The sequence below is a fragment of the Dichotomopilus funicola genome, assembly GCF_033296635.1.
Source record: "Dichotomopilus funicola strain CBS 141.50 unplaced genomic scaffold C8A04scaffold_3, whole genome shotgun sequence".
Lineage (NCBI taxonomy): Eukaryota > Fungi > Ascomycota > Sordariomycetes > Sordariales > Chaetomiaceae > Dichotomopilus > Dichotomopilus funicola.
The window spans coordinates 203,523-220,381 of NW_026944024.1; the positions used below are offsets into that span (position 1 = coordinate 203,523).

The 16,859-nt window shown below is 59.6% G+C and overlaps 2 protein-coding genes across 2 annotated transcripts in view; one reads left to right on the plus strand and one right to left on the minus strand.

The window, feature by feature from the left end:
• Positions 1–88: 88 nt before the first annotated feature.
• Positions 89–1,311, plus strand: C8A04DRAFT_34058 (uncharacterized protein; the record flags this gene model as incomplete). The annotated part of the gene is made up of 2 exons (XM_062782698.1): positions 89–208; positions 280–1,311. The coding sequence occupies 2 exons, from the start codon at positions 89–91 to the stop codon at positions 1,309–1,311; spliced, it is 1,152 nt and encodes a 383-aa protein (XP_062640700.1).
• Positions 1,312–1,578: 267 nt separating this feature from the next.
• C8A04DRAFT_34059 (uncharacterized protein) overlaps positions 1,579–16,859 on the minus strand; it is a gene marked incomplete at both ends in the record, with an annotated part of 29,995 nt that continues 14,714 nt past the window's right edge. Inside the window, 6 exons of the mRNA XM_062782699.1 lie at positions 1,579–5,121; positions 5,195–5,251; positions 5,288–9,031; positions 9,263–12,247; positions 12,278–14,644; positions 14,772–16,854. Coding sequence (XP_062640701.1) covers positions 1,579–5,121; positions 5,195–5,251; positions 5,288–9,031; positions 9,263–12,247; positions 12,278–14,644; positions 14,772–16,854 — 14,779 coding nt within the window. The remainder of the gene's footprint in view (positions 5,122–5,194; positions 5,252–5,287; positions 9,032–9,262; positions 12,248–12,277; positions 14,645–14,771; positions 16,855–16,859) is intronic.

Genomic DNA, 16,859 nt, shown 5'->3' on the forward strand with positions numbered 1-16,859 from the left:
TTCCCCCGGAAATTATTAACTAATTAATTGGCCGGATTTCGGGCTATTCGAGTTCCTCACTCAACAACCCAGATTACACACAGCCGCGATGGAAAGACGAAGGGCTTTGTTACGATGGGCAAAAGCCCAAGGTATTCGCAAAAATGGAATAAGCTTCGTGGAAATCCCCGGCCGAGGCAATGGAATGGTAGCTCAGCGTCGACTTAAGGTATGGGTCTCAACTCCCACTATTAATTATCTAATGGGCCGCCGCATCTAACCTGCGGGTGGAAATGGAAGGAAGGACAGACAATCCTCGTTGTCCCCCCCGAAGCCATCCACAGCTTACATTCCATCCCCAGAACTATATTGCAAAGACTTCCTCGCGACATCTCCATACATGCTTTACTCGCGGCAGAGCTGGCGCTTGACACATCAGAAGACTTGGAACCATGGAGATCCATGCTCCCGACACTGTCCGATTTCAAGCATGCATTACCTTTCATGTGGCACGAGGAGCTCCATGCCATGCTCCCACGGCCAGCCAAACACATTATCCGTCAACAACAGGCCAGGTTTGCCAGAGATTGGGGGTTAATATCGACGGCATTTCCGAAGATGTCACTCGAAGAGTTCTTATACACTTGGTTCATCGTCAACACTCGGGCATTTTACTACGTCACCGAGCAAATGGAAGCATATCCTCCGGATGATAGGTTGGCTTTGGTTCCATTACAAGACTTCTTCAACCACGCAGACGACGGATGCCGAGTTTCATTCTCCCCTGGCGGTTGCTACGAAGTCCGTACTAATCGCACGTACCGCGCGGGCGAAGAAATTTATCTATCTTACGGCGACCATTCGAACGATTTTCTCTTGGCCGAGTACGGGTTCGTGATGGAAGAAAACCGGTGGGATCAAGCATGTCTTGAGGATGTGATTCTGCCGAAGTTAAATGCAGCGCAAAAAGCACAGCTCGAGAGCAGATGTTATCTCGGCCCATTCACAATAAAGTTAGACGCAGACAATTTAGTTTGCCATAAAACTCGGGTTGCGCTTGGGCTGCTTTGTTGCACACCGGAGGAATCCCATACAATACTCGAAACGACCGGAGAGTGTGGCCAAGTCTCTCAGCACAAAGTTGATAAGCTACTAGCGCAGCTTCTCCACGAACTATGGGAAAAGGCCGAGGAGACGATTGCGGCCGTTGGGGAAACATCCGTTGGCCAGAGTGAGCAACGGGAACTCATCATTGGAAGGTGGAAACAGATCCAGGCAACGGTTATGAAGGCGATTAATCGCCTAGAGCCGTCGGTCTCGGTAACGGAATAGGGTTATCATTGCACATTGCTCGAAGATTCGGGCCGTAAGTTCTGAGAAACAGAGAAAGCGGTTTTAAGAATGCAAAGATTTCTATCAACAAGGTACACATGTCGCCCAACTGGGCCAGTTCTTCCACCCAACAGCAACTCAATCAATCAAGCAATTGCTTGCCCACATACACGGAGCGCGAATGTGCTCCATTACGCGGTTCTATTTGACGTCCATCATCGCGATATTCCGCCCGCTGTGGTTCCAACACTTTCCACCTTTCTAGAATCACAACAGCTGTGTAACAGGCAAGTCGATACCCCCATCCAGCGCACGCAACACGTCACAAAGCACGCCCAGCAGCTCTTCCAGCCGTTCTCCCGAAGCAACCTCGCTACGACAAAACATATTCAGGCGGAGCAATTGGCGGGCGTTATCATCACCATCATCATCGTCAACGATGCTGGATGCCAGCCAGATGCTCCGCCCCGGCAGTGATATAGGCGACCAGGCATCCACATGGGCACCCAACGCGCCACAGCGCATGCGGAACTGGCCGGGGGCGTGCTGATGGTGCACAACGGAGCCGAACTCGATAGACGGATCCTTCCAAGACGTGCAGCGGGCCGCCACGATGTTGAGAGGCACTGTCTCGAAGTCGACCGATGTGGCGTGCTGGTCCTGGACTCGGCGCATCAACGATGCCACGGAGGAATGGTCATGGTCGTCGTGGTCCGGAAGTCGCACGCGCACAGGCGACAGATTTAGACAGGGCCCCACGACGGCGGCCAGGCTGGGGTCCCCATTGCGCCCGCTAACGAGTTGGCCAAACACGAGGTCGCGCTGGCCCTGCAGCACCCGGCCTTGGGCGAGCGCCCACGCCGTCTTGACCATGGTGGCGTCGGTGATGCCCGGTGGCGGTGTAGGTCGTCGCACGCTGGTCGTGACTTCGACCAAGCTTGTGGCCGCCGGAGGGTGAGGGTCGTCGACCAGGCCTGGCTCCGATAAGTTCGTCATCGAGGCGCCGTGCAGAAGCCCTCGCCAGTGCGCCAGTGCCCCTTCTGTGACATTGCGTGATACGCAATCGCGCGTATAGGCCGCGAAGGACATGGCCGCCGTGCTGACGTCACGTTTCTCGTAAAGCCCCAGCAGGTCCTTTATGAGCACAGGAATGGATAGTCCATCGTACTGGGCATGCGACAGTCGCAGCGTGAGCACATGGTGCTCGCGGTGCCGTCGAACCAGTGTCATCCGCAACGGCGGCGTTCCGTACAGTTTCTGGGAATTCGCGTCCTTGCGGCTCTGGGCCACGACAAATGCCATCAAGTCCGCCTCATCGGTTTCGAGGTCTTTCACAACGGCTACAGACGCAGGCAGTCGACGTAAGACCACCTGTAACGTCTTGCCATCCTTGTGCAGCACAAAGACAGTGCGCAGGATCGCGTGGCGCTGAACCAACTCGAGGCACGCCCGCTTCAGCTGCGTCGCGTCCAGGGGTCCCACGAGCTCCACGAACCAGTAGTTCTGCGGCCGGGAGGCAGAAAAGGTCTGCAGATCAAGAGCGGGCAATATGTCTTCCACGTCTTGTTCCTGGAAGCCCAGGTCTTGCCAGCACAAGGAGCCCAAAAGTCGGGTGTCCAAGGCTTGTTCCGTGCGGTCGCCGCCGACGACGTTCTCCTCATCCGGGGGCGAGCCATTATGAAAGCCGGACGGAGACGGCGATGGCGCCCTCGCCAGCTCCGAAAGAGCGGTGGAAAGCAGTATCTGCCTCACAGTTATTGACAGTCCCTCTCGTCGGGCAAGAGACACGAATTGCATGGCCTTGATCGAGTCTCCTCCAATGTGGAAGAAGTCACTGTCCATGTCGATCGTACTAGGAACGAGGCCCAGCACCTCAGCACATAGCCTTTGGATCTGCTGTTCTGCGTCTGACAGGGACCTCGGAGAACTCTTCTGGACATCGTCACCATGCCCGGGTGCTTGCTCTCTCGACGACGAGGCGGTGGTGGTGATCAATGACAGGTTCCCTAGTTTTTTCCTGTCGACCTTGCCTGATCGGCTCAAGGGAATGCGATTGACAGCGAGGAACCGTACCGGCACCATGTAGGAGGGCAGCCACTCCCGAAGACGGGACGTAGCATCGCGGATGCTGGACAAGAAACCAGGACTCGATTCCAGAATGCGGCATTCCGTGTCGAGGTCATTGCAAGCTTCATCTCCCGGGCCCCATTGTATAAAGGCCGTCAATGCTTGTACCGCTTGTTGTTGTGACGAGGAGGGCGGTGGCTGCTGGAGTAGTGCCACAGCCACACCCTGCGAATCTGAGAAGAGCCGGCCGAGATGAGACTCGATCTCGCCGAGCTCCACACGCTGGCCGTTGATCTTCGCTTGGGTGTCATGCCGGCCAATGTACCGTAATGCACCGCTGGGGAGGTACTGAACCAAGTCGCCGGTGCGGTATAGCCTGCTTCTCGCCGTCGCGTGGGGTCCACGCAGCCGCTGAAGCCAGGCCGGCGGCGTGATGAATGCTTGGCGGGTCGACTCCTCCTCCTTCAGATACCCCCGCCCTACGATGGGGCCCTCGACGAGGAGTTCACCGACGGCGCCGATGGGAAGCAGCCGGTCCGGGTTGTCGACATGGGCGATCCAACAAACAGCGCCACTGGCTGTTCCAATGCTCTCGGGGTACAAAGCAACCTCGTCGTTGACGACGCAGTCCACAGAGCACTCGGCGGGCCCGTAAGCGTTGATGAGATGGACGACGGGTGCCCACGTCCGCACGTTATCGTCCTGGAGGACCTCGCCACTGAGTACGAGGGTATCGATGCCCGGGACCTGCGACGGCTGGAGCGTGCGTGCGACCGAGGGCGTGATGTGCATCCAGTTGGCTTCGAGACGCGCGACGGCGCCGGGTATATCGTTGAGTCTGTCGGCCTCGGAGGGCACGCAGACGCAGCCGCCGGCCATGAGGGTGGTGAGGTAGTCGCTGACACTGACGTCGAAGGAATGCGAGGCGAATTGGAACACGCGAGCTTGTGGGGAAACGCCGAGGCGTTTCTGGAGGGACCGGCCGCTGGTCGCGTAGTGCGTGTGTTCGATGACGACCCCCTTTGGTTTCCCCGTGGAGCCCGATGTGAAGACGGCGTAAGCTGCATGGCCCGGCTCCGCCTGGTGTGTGGGCAGGCCTGGCGTTGGCGTTGGCCACCGTTCAGACTCCGAGTGGGAAACAGCCGCCACCGCTCGGGGCCCCAACTTGGCTACCCTATCGTGGTCGGCAGGTGAGCAGACGATGACCTGGCACCCCAGTGTCTCACAGATGGACTGCAGGCGCAGGTCGGGCAGGGCCGGGTCGAGCAGCACGAAGGCGCCGCCGGCACGCAAGACGGCCAACAAGGCGACGCCTACCCACAGCGACTTGTCGAGCAGGATGGGCACGAAGACGTCCGGCCCCTGAACCCCGAGCGCCTGCAGATGCATGGCAAAAGCCGCAGATAGGGTGTCCAGCTCGCAGTAGGTGAGGCCGCCGTCCCAAGCGCATATCGCCTGGGCCTCGGATCGCGTTCGGCATTGCTCCAGTATATACTGGTGGACACAGGCCCGCTCTGCCTGCGGGAAATGCCCGTTCCACGCGTGGATCTGCTCGCGATCCTCGTCGCTTAGCGTCTTAAAGCCCGCGACCGTGGCGAAAGGATTGTCGGCCATATGCAGGATGGTCTGTACCAAGAATCCGCAGAGCGCAGACCCTTGATGGGGATCGAGATAGGTGTCCCAGAAGCTGACAGACAGGCTGATGATGTCTTTGGCCGCCTCGACGTTGAGAACTAGACCATACTACAATTTAATGCCTTATTAGCCAAGTTCACAGTCCTCCCAAAATCACACCAAACCCAAAACAGATCCTTACCTCGGTCGGGTCGTCGATGTCGACCGTCTCTAACCTCGCAGCGTGGTGGCCGCTGTCCTTGCGGTCCTTGCGGCCATTCAAGTCCGACGCCACCGCATTACCATCTGCACCGGAACGAGCCTGGTACGATATGATAGAGTTAAAAAGAACATCACCCCGGAGGCCCAGATCATGCTGGATCCTAGCCATAGAACACTGCTGGTTCTCCAAACCGCGAACAAAGCTTTCTTGATTCCTTCCCAGCAACGTCCCGACGGGGAGGCTTTCGTCGTCCAACCGGAGCCGGCAAACCAGCATGTTGATAAACAGCCCTACGGCATCCTCGATGCCGGGGAGGGCAATATCTCGTCCGGACGCCAGGTATCCGAAACAGACGTCGTCGGAGCCCACATAACATCGCAGCACGAGCGCCCATGCCACTTGGATGACGTTGAAAGGCGTGGTCCCATATTCTTCACATAGCCGTTGTAGACGGCCGGAAGGAATCTGCCGGGTGGCTGAATGCAACTGGCCCTGTCCCCGGGACGATGGGCCGCCGCCGCCGCCGCCGCCGCCGCTCAGCTTGGGAAATCGGCATGGCGTGGCATCCTGCAGGTACTGCCGCCAATAGCGGTCGGTATCTTCCTCCCTGGGGGCCTCATCGCTCAGATACGAAATGTACTCGCCATATTGCAGAGGTTCAGGGCTGCCGTCTAATAGAGGGCTCCCATTGACCGCCGCGGTGAGCTCGGCGCCCAGTAGCTGGAGCGAGCGGCCGTCGACTAGGGCGTGGCTGATGGTGAGGGCGCATTCGAAATCGCCGGCATCCGAAGTCTGGGTTAGCACAAATGACCAAGGGAGAGGTCCCTGCTTTTCTACTTGTGAGCCAGAGAAGCTTGTGGTGGTAATGTTTCCGGTGATGTTGTCGCCCTCGAGCACGATCTGGTCGTAGGAACGATGACGGGAGGGGCTTTCGATGATTATGGTGCGCAGTGCGGCGTGCTTGGTCACCACCAACTCCCAGGCCGCCTTGATGCGGCCAGCAGTCAGGTGGTTGTCGACCCCCTGACTCGTCATCTTCCACCTTGTAGTGGTCTCGTACAGCGCTTCGTTTCTTGCCTGGCTCAGCAATATCCCCTGCTGCATGGGTGAGCATGGGTATGCGTCCTGCAGACATGACGCTGCGATGCCCAGGTGAGCGACGTGCTGCAAAAGCATCTCCATCTCCTGTTGCGTCAGTCCGAGTCGTGGGAAATCACCCGATGTGATTTGACGAGGTGTGCTTGATGCAAGTTCCTCTGCGATTGCACCCAGGAGATCTTGACAGGTCGTCAGCCATTCGCTGACCAAGTCTTGATAAAGACAATTCCGGTTGTAGGCGAACTCGAATTGCATGCTGCCGGCGGAAACCCAGGCTTCGATGACGAAGAAGGCGTCCCTCGGCATCTGGGGGTCGGTGCTGATGCTAAGACCATCAAATCTTGACGTGCTTTGCAGAATATTCCCCTCTCTCTCCAGGCTGCGGTATGCCCCATGGTAGTTGAGCAGTATCTCGGCGGGTCTCTTCAGATCAAGCAAACGGCGACCTTCTGGGTGCAGGTATCGGGCGGCGAAGTAGCTCCAACCATTCGCCGGTGTTTGACGTAGCGCGTCCTTTGTTCGCCGAACCACATCTACCAAGCCCGTGTCGGATGCAACAGGAACGAGGACGGGGACAAGCGTGGTGAACCAGCCAACCGTTTCGGACACATCGATAGATCGGCTCCACGACTCTCTGCCGTGGCCTTCCTGATAGATGATAGGTGGTCGGCGTCCTGGGAAGACGCGGGCAAAGGACAGAAGAATGGCAGCATGGATAAGTTCTACAGGCTTTGTCCGCAGAGCCTCGTTGGCCGGCCCGAGAAGAAGGGTGGTGGTGTGGGAGTCCAGTGCAAAGCTGGCTGAGATGGCTTCGGCGTGGGTGTTGGTGGCTTGTGGGCAGCCCCAGAAGTGCTCGACATCAGCCTCGAAATCGGCAAGATTCTCCAACGACGGCAGCGTCTCCAGAGGCTTCAGATTCGTGCGGACGTGTTCCGACTGCGCATGGCACCAGCTCGGGAAGGACAGACAACGCAGTGGCGGGAGTGACTCGCCTCGCAGCAACACTTCGAGATCGCTCATGATAACTCGCCATGAGACGAGATCCACGGCAAGATGGTGGGCGATAAGCGAGAGATACTGGCGACCGTCGTCGACAAGGATGTGGTCCACTGCCAGCATTGGGCCGTTTTGGCAATCCACTGCTGCCTGGCTCTCCTCGAGGCGATGTTTTAGTTCCTCGCCCAGTTCCGCGCTGGATACGCTTGCGCTATGGTACGTGTTGTAGCGGAACGACTGATCGATCCTGTCGGTGATTGTTTGCACCCACAAGCCTGCCTCGCTCCGACGGAACGAGGCGCGCAGCATGGCATGTCGCCTCACTACCGTGGATATGGCCGTCTCTATGGGCTGCTGCGTGGAGCTCTGAAGTTCGACCACGAAGCTTTGATTGTAGCGAAGCCGGCCTTCGGGGACACGGTCGAAGAAAGCCTGCTGGATCGGAGACAGACCGAACTGCACCCCGACTTCTTCTTCCTCCTCCTCCTCGTCTCTGACTGCACTTGCCCCGGTTCCGACTCTCTTGGCCCGCTGTGCCATGCGATGGATTGTCCTGTGTCGGAAAATGTCGGGCATGGTGATGGTCAGGCCCTGGTGGCGGCAGCGTGTCACGAACTCCATTGCGCCAATCGAGTCCCCACCAAGATGGAAGAAATTATCGTGGATGCCGACCTCTTCTGGCTTCATGTTGAGTATATGGGCCACGCATTCCAGGAGCGATGCCTCGAGGTCGTTGGTTGGACGCGCTTTATCAACCGAGGGCGTCATGGCCTCGGTGTCGTAAGCCTGGAGCAGCAGCGCATCTAACGTCACTTGGGCAGCTAAAGCTCGGAGACACTTGCGGTCCAGCTTCCCCGTGACGCCAAGGGGAATCCATCGCAGAGGCAGGAATGCTGTCGGGACCATGAAACGGGGCAGCGTCGCTCGCAGCTGTGTCTGAATCTCGAGGGCGATTCGCCGGAAGGCCGCCGTCGCTGGCATGAGAACATCGTCATCGTCTTTGGCTTGGGCTTGGGTTTGGGGGCGAACTCCCCCTCGGCTGTTTCCGTCATCCGGCGCGCAGATGAAGGCAGCCAGCATGGGCCTTGCGCCACCGCCGTCCGGATGAATCAGGTCGACAACGGCGTCAGCATGCTTCGGTAGACATTGTCTCACATGGAAGGCCACCTCGTCCAGCTCCAGACGTTGGCCGCGCAATTTGACCTGTGTGTCCTTCCGGCCCATGTGCAACATGGTGCCGTCGGGTTGGTACCGGGCCAGGTCACCCGTCTTGTAGAAGCGGTGCGAAACTGCGGGCCGGAAGCGGGAAGCAACCCAGGCTGGAGGCGGAACAAAGGAGGCCTCGGTCTGTTCGGGCCGGCGCAGGTAGCCGCGGCTCACGGCTGGGCCCTCGACAAGGATCTCGCCGACGGCCCCCAAGGGGAGGACAGTCTGGTGGTCGGCGGGATCGACGATCCAGCATACCGCGCCCGTGCCGGTGCCAATGTCAAGCGGGCCCGGCCTGGCCGTCACGTCTGGTTGCGCCATGCACCATGAGCCACACTCGGCAGGCCCGTAGGCGTGGACTAGGCGGGCGTATCCCCCCCACTGGGCCTTGTCGATGGGGGCCATGGGCTCTCCGCACAGGATCACGGTCCGCAACGCGGGGACACGGGATGGGCTGATCAGCCGGGCGACCGAGGGCGTGAGCTCAACCCAGTTGGCGCCCATGTCCTGGATCGCCTGTTCAATGTCGTGCAGCTGGGCGGCCGAGGGGATGCACACACAGCCGCCCTGGGTGAGGGCCAGCAGGTGATCGGTGACGCTGAGGTCAAACGAGTAGTGGGAGAACTGAAACGTCCGCGTGTTCCGGTCGACGCCCATCGGCCCCTTGTTTGCCTCTAGCGTCGAACAGCACGAGGCATGGTCCATAATGATTCCCTTGGGCTTTCCGGTAGATCCCGAGGTGAAAACGGCGTATGCAGGGTTGAACGGCTGGACAAGGACGGCAGGAGGCGGCTGGGCGGACGGCCACGTGGTCTCGCTCGTGGGACCGACGACGATCGTGTGTACGGACAGGTGCTTCAAGACGTCTCGGTGGGCGACCGAGGCGAGCACAAGTGCGGGCTGTGCGTCGGTGCAGATGTCTTCTAGGCGCCGGACCGGGGTTGTCGGGTCCATGAGGATGAAGGCGGCCCCGGCCTGCATGACGGCCATCATGGCCACGACGGTCCACTTGGACTTTTCAAAGACCAGCGGGATATACGTCTCGGGTTGCGCTCCGAGCTCCACGAGATGAGCTGCTAGCTGGCCGGACAACTGGGCTAGCTCTCCATAGGTCAAGTCTCCATCCCAAGAATGCACGGCGAGTGAGGAAGCACTATCTCGGAAGTGCTCTTCGACAAGATGGTGTACGCAGCGCTCATGCCTCGGCGGCGTATTCGAATTCCACTGCTTGATCAAGTTCGCGTCCTCGGGACTCAGCAGGCTAGCTTGCGCAACAGTGGCCCGAGGCTGCGTCACGACGGTATTGATCGCTTCTCGGAAAGTGCGGATGATTTGGTCGGCTTGTTCGGACGACAAGCACTCACCCTCCCAATAGTCGATGGAGACCTCGACAGTTTGCTTATTCACCAAGGCATGCAAGGAGAGGGCGTATTCGGTGGGATCGGCCCCTCCCTCGCTGGTGAAGACCACGGGCAGATCAGGCGGCGAGTCGTGGTGCGGAGTGCTGCTATCTTGCACGGATATGCTAGAGTTGAACAGCTCAGCCGTGTCAACGGCAATAGCGTGACCAATCTCGGCCAGCGAGCAATTCTGGTAGCTGAGATTGTCCAGGGTGTCATCCTGCACCGTTCGCAGGACGTCCAGGAGTCTCGTCTCGGCAAGCAATTGAACACGGCCGATTAGGACATTGACGAAAGGACCAACAGTCTCGGCCGCTCCTGGAACAGGCACGTCGCGCCCAGACGTCGTGTAGGCAAAGCAAGCCGCGTCAGACTGAGTATAGGACCGGAGGACCAGCGCCCAGGCGACGTACATGACGGTCGAGACATTTAGCTCGTGCCGAGCACAAAATTGGTGCACGAGCGATGCGTCCTCAAGCTCAACATGGACACCTTTCAGAACTCGCTTGTTCTGCTCGAGCGAGGTGTTGTCCTCCCGAGTGCCGCAGATCTTGGGGAACAAGGAGGGCGAAACCCCCGAGAGCCTCTGTTTCCAATGGGCGAGTATGGTATCGGACGGCGTTGACTGCAGATATTCGATATAGCCACGATAGCGAGGTGCACCTCCGATTGGACCCACGCCAGCGTATATGCGCTGGACCTCGCTCGCCACAATGGCAATGGAAGTCCCGTCGATCAAGGCGTGGTTCACTTGCAGCTCGCAGAAGGTGTTGTTCACCGTGTCGCCCGTTTTCTTCGCCTGGCACAAAACCACATGCCAGGCCTCATGCTCATGTCGCGATTGGATATTGCGAATCAGGCTGGCAGGATCGTCTCGATCATCACATTGTATCTCGGTGATGTTTTCGGGTGTTGACCGCAGGACGGCCTGGCTATAGAAGCCGTCGCGGGCGCTGCCCTGCTGCGCGAACACGGTTCTGAACACGGCGTGTCGCTGTAGGACGGTTTCCCATGCCTTTCGGAGGCGAGGCAGCTCTATTGTTGCCGCCGCTCGGGTCGCATGAAGTCTCCAGAGGAATCGAGGCCGGTAGAGAAGGCCATTCTTGGATTGACTCAGGAGTATGCCGCGCTGGATCGGCGCGCAAGGGTATGCGTCCTCGATGGCGATGGGACCTCGGCTGCCCTGTGACCTAGCTAGGCCCTCCACCTCGGCCACGAAGCTGCCGAGGGTTTCGTACGGGAGCTGGAGAAGGGGGAAGTCACTCAGGGTGTAGGCAGGTGCTCTAGAGGCCAGTTCAGCCGCCGCTGAAGCGAGGGACTTCTGGTACTTGCTGAGCCACTCGGTCATCGACTCATCATTGTGCATTTGTCCATTGTACGTGAAGGAAACGGCAAGCTCGCCTTGGTCCACACAACAAGAAACTTCAATGAGGGCAGCAAATGGTATCTGCACAGCTGGTTTATGGTCTTGCTGGTCTCCATGTCCCCATGCCTCGAAGCTCAGGGCTACCATGAGAGGTCCTGGGGCCGAGGATTCGCCATCAAGCGCTGTTGCAGAGCACGGATCGGCATCGGCTTGACTCATTCGAGGTAGTCTCCGAGCGTCCTTGGCGAGACGGACCAGATCGACCAGGCTGTGAAGATGGTTTGCGTCAGGTTGTACGGCTGAGAAGGTATCGAAACAACCGACAGCGTGCGAAAAGTCCAAGGAGGCGTCCCCGAAATCGCGGCCGTCGCCTTGGGCGACGATGGTGGGGTGATTTTCAAGTGGCCCGAACGTCTGGAAGAAGGAGTGATGGAGGGCGGCGTGCAGAATGTCCAGAGGCTGTGTTGACAAGGCGCGGTTGGCATCCCCCCTGATGAGGCGGCTGGTTGGCGCGTCGAGGCGGGCTTCTCGGCGTGTGCGAGCCACATCTCCGTTATTGTTGATACCATTTGCTGTGATCCTATACCTGGTAGAGTCACAATTTGGATTGGGACTGAGATGAACATTGATGCGCGGCATGCTGCACCACGTTTGGAAAGCTGCCGGTGCTGGGTTTGGAACGGCGGTCGGGATATCCTGCTCGAGCATGGCCACCATGTCGTCGGCCAAGATGCTGCAAGAGGCCCCATCCGCGACGAGTCGATGACAGAAGAAGACAATATAGCTGCCATGGGGTAAATCCCCACCTGGCTGGGAGTGGAGCAGACAAGCCTCTAGAAGAGGGCCTTTGCCAAAGTCGAGCCTGCTAGGTCCTCGCTGCCGTTCGAGATCAAGCTCGCGCTTGTTCGAAATCGAGACGGATTGCACGCGCACGCGGTATGAACCTTGTATGTCGGTGGTGATGCGCTGTTGCCACATGTCTTGACCCGGGCCCACGGGCTCAAATCGGGCACGCAACATGGCATGGCGGCTAACCAGGGCTCGCATGGCGCGGTCGAGCCAGTCTGCATCCAGCTCCGGCCGGCGGCCTTTGACGACAAAGCTACGGTAGTGTTGTGAATGTGCGCCGTTGGTGGAAAGGCAGCTCTCTAGCAGAGATCGCTGTGCCGTGGACAAGGGGAAGAAGGTATGGCCCTTATGGCCATGGTACATGGAATCAATCTTGCTGTGCTGCGCCATCTGCTGGAGCGTTGGGTATTGGAAGATGCCCTGCATCGTGATGACAACCCCCGCCGCGTAGCAGTCCGCGACGAGCCGCATGCCCGACATGGAATCGCCACCCAGGTGGAAAAAGCTGTCGTGGATGCCGATGGCCTCGGCCGGGATCCCCAAGACCCGGCTCCATGCGTCCCGCAGCATGCGCTCGGGGTCCGTAGTGGGCGCTTGCTTGGCCACCGTCATCGAAAGACCCGTGGTGAGGTATTGCGCGACGTCGTCCCGGCTCAGTTCCGCCACTCGCCGCCGGAGCAGGCGGCGGTCCGTTTTGCCTGTGCTGGCCATGGGCACCCAAGCCAAAGGGAGGAACAGCGTAGGTACCATGTGCTTGGGCAGCTGCGTCTCAAGATATGTCTGGCATTGTGCCACCTTGGCGGCAAAGGCCTCGGTAGGAGCAGCTAGGACGTCCGGGGACGGATGCGCCGCGGCGTCGGCGTTGCTATGGGAGTGGGAAGCGTAGTCAGAGTCCTTGATAAAGGCTGCCAGCACCGTGCGGGACGGCTCGGTGCCGGTGCCGCCGCCGACCTCGACCACATCCGCCACAACGCGTTCGGCGCCCTCGAAACTGCCGGCGATGTGATGCTGGATCTCCCCAGGCTCCATGCGCTGGCCCCGCAGCTTGACCTGCGTGTCCTTGCGGCGCACGTAGCGGATGGAGCCGTCATGGCAGTAGTGCACGAGGTCACCCGTCTTATATAGCCGGACAGGACCTGGGCCTGGGCCTGGGCCTGGACGCTGCAGAGTCGTCCAGACGGGATCCTGCACAAAGACCGAGGCCGTCAGAGCGGCGTCGTTCAAGTAGCCCCGGCCGAGAATGGGCCCTTGGATGAGAAGTTCGCCAATGGCGCCGACGGGCATCAGCTTGTCGTGATTATCCGCATCCACGACCCAGCACACGCAGGCACTCTCCCGTCCAATGTTCCGAGGGTCGCCAGCAAGGTCCGGGTTGACCATGGCCAAGACCGAGCACTCGGTAGGCCCGTACGTCTCGCGGAGCGACACCCGCCCGCGCCACGTCTTGACGTCGTTGTGCGAAGGTGTCTCTCCAATGAGTACCACAGTCCGCAACGACGGTACCTGGTCGGGCTTGAGTAGTCGTACCACGGGCGGCGTCGTCTGGATCCACGTCGCGCCGTACTGCCGGATCGCCCCTGCCAGCTCGTCGATCCGCTGGCTCTCCGAGGGGACGCAGACGCACCCGCCTATCATGAAAGTCCCCAGTTGATCCATAATACTGACGTCCCATGTGTAGGCCGAGAATTGGAGAACCCTGGTTGTACCGTCGATAGCCAGGAGGCGGTGTTGGGACCGGGCGCTGGCGCAGAAGGACGCATGCTCGATCAGCACGCCTTTGGGCTTGCCCATCGACCCCGAGGTGAAGACGGCATACGCGAGGGTCTCGGGTCGCGCCGCCTCAAGGCACTGCGTCTCGGCCTCGGCCTCGCGGGTTGATATCGTGGCCCAGTCGTCTTCCTGGTTGTCACCAACCGGAATGGTATGGCGAACAGACGGCAAGGCATGGTGCGAAGCCGGCGAAGTAATCAAGACCAAGCAGGCCGTCTCGTCACAGATAACCTGTTTATGCGCCAGCGGAAGAGACGGGTCCAGCAGCGTGAAGGCACCACCAGCCTGTAGCACGGCCAACATCGCCACGGCCGTCCATCGGCTCTTGGCCAGATGAATCGCCACCAAGGCCTCACGCCGAACGCCCCTTTGGACCAGAACCCCGGCGAGCAGGGAAGCCAGCCGGCCCAGCTCTCCGTAGCTAAAGTTTCCATCCCACGCGCAGACGGCCGGCGCCAAGGGTGTGGCACGAACAAAGTGCAAGATGGCATCGTGGATGCACTCCTTTTTCGCCTCGGGGAGCACCTCGTTGCGCGAACGCAACCACTTCAGGTGATCGGGGCCCACGAGGGCGATGTCTCGGACGCGAGCGTTTTCCTGCTGCTGGCGAACCGCACCCAGCAAGGCGTTCTCGAAAGCCTCGGCAAGATGTGCTACTTGTGTCCGAGGGAACGACTGCTCGTAGTACCACAGGGCGTAGTCCATGCTATCTTTGGACAGGCTGATATTCAGGGTGAGGTCGTACTATCATGCACGCAATCATTGTCAGTATTGTCAGTTTCAGTATTGTCAGTTTCTTGCCACGCGTGCCCACATGTCATGCTTCGGGAGCAGCATCACACCAACTGGGTTCAGAATCGGGACTGCTTACCTCTGTCGGGTCGTCACCCGTAGTGGGACGCATGGACAGACCCGAAGGCGCATCTTGCTCTTTCACTCCTCCTATGTCCTCTGTTCTCGTCTGGAGCGACACGATGGTATTAAACAGCCCTCGACCGGTCACGCCCAATTCGTGGAAAACGTCGACGAGGGCCGTGTGCTGATGGTCCATCCCCTGAAGGAAATCCGAATGGATCGATTGGGCCATCTCGGCAATGGGCCTGTTGCCCTCCCCCAAGTCGACCCTGCAAACCACCATGTTGATAAAGGGCCCGACGATCTGCTCCACGTCGGGAACCGGCACATTGCGGCCACTGACCAGGTACCCGAAGCAGGGCGCCGCGGCCCCGGTGTAAGCTTTCAGAACCAGCGCCCACGCAAGTTGGACGAGATTGAAGACGGTGACGTGGTGCTTTTCGCAGAAGGCGCGCAGCTCTACGAGGCTGTGGAGGGTCCGGAAGACATACTTGACACCCGTATCAAGTTCAACTTCTCCCGTGTCGCGGCTGATGGTGGGCACCATGCAGGGTTCTGCTTCTGCGAGATAGTCGGCCCAGTAGCGAGTGGAGGCGCCACGCGGGAGCGACTGCACGTAGGCGCTGTAATCTCGTAGGCAGGCTGCTGGTGACGGGGGCAGCTGACCATGGTAGGCTGCGGCGATCTGCTGCTGGATCAGGCCGACGGAGACGCCGTCCACGAGGGCATGGAGAACTCGAAAGTCGCACGTCAGGCCACCTTCATCATCATCATCATCATCATCACCACCTCCCTTGTTGGCATTGCGGATGACAAGGTGCCAGGGGCAAGTCGGCGTGATGGGCCCGACCTCCCTGGCCATCTCGGCCATGGGGTCATTGCGAGTTGATGGGCTATGCCCTTGGAGGACGACGACCTTGCCTGCACGTGGTGGTGTACCGGCCCAGCGCAGAACGACTTGGTCCCAGCCCTGGCCCGTATGGCTTTCCAGAAACAAGGTACGCAGGGCCGAATTCCGCTGGACCACTTGTTGCCACGCCTCGATAAAGCGACGGCGATCGACACCTCCCGGGGCCCGGACCTCCCAGGTTGTGCCCGTCACGTAATGGGCCGCGTTCTTGGCCTGGCTGAGCAGCATGCCTTGTTGAATGCCAGTGCATGGATAGGCGTCCTCGATCTCGACCGGGGCGCTACCGCTGCTGTTGCCGCTGCCGCTGCCGCTGCCGCCGACGTCGACAACGGCGGTCACCTGCTTGAGCATCCGGTCTAGACCACGGTAGTCCATGTCCAGGAGAGGGACGTCGGTGAGCGTGGGCTGCTTTGGGAGGGAGGGTAGGACGTGGCAGGCATTCTCCAGCGTGGCCTGGAAGGCCGTGGTCCATTTTGCCACCCGGTCCGGAGGGATGTGTCGATGGTGGGTTATGCGCACATGCAACTGACCCTTCTTGACTACCGCTGAAACTTCGAAGAGCTCGGAACGGGGGGTCTGGGCCGCTACGTCGAGGTGCGTAAATTGGCTCTCGTGCCATTGAAACAGGGTATTCTCATGGCGCTCTAACTCGTGAAAAGACCCCGCAAAGTTCATCACAATCTCGAGAGGTAGTGCTAGGCCTTGAGCGCCCTCGGGGTGCAGGAGCTGGGCGGCAAAGTACTCCCACCCATTACGTGGCATTTGGCGGCGCGCGTCCTTGGTGCGTCTGACTGCCTCGACAAGGCTCTGCCCAGGCTGTACCACCGCTGGTGTGGGCCAGATGGTTGTGAACCAGCCGACCGTCCGCGAGAGGTCGATGGACGCGTCCCAGGCCTCTCTGCCATGGCCTTCGTTGTGGACGACAGGAGGTGGCCGGTCGGGGAACGCCTGTATGAAGGAAACGAGGAGAGCCGCCTGGAGGATCTCGACCGGCCTCGTCTGGAACGCGCTGTTGGCATCCTTCAAGAAGCTCCGTGTCGCGGCAGGGGTCAGGCTGAAGCCAGTGCTCACAGCATCTGCGTAGGTATTCGTCATGGCCTTGTCCGCCAAGCTCCAGTAACGCAGAAAGTCTTGCGCCGCCGGCAGAGACTCGGACCTTTGATTGTCTCCGGACCTAAGGATGGCGGCGCTTGT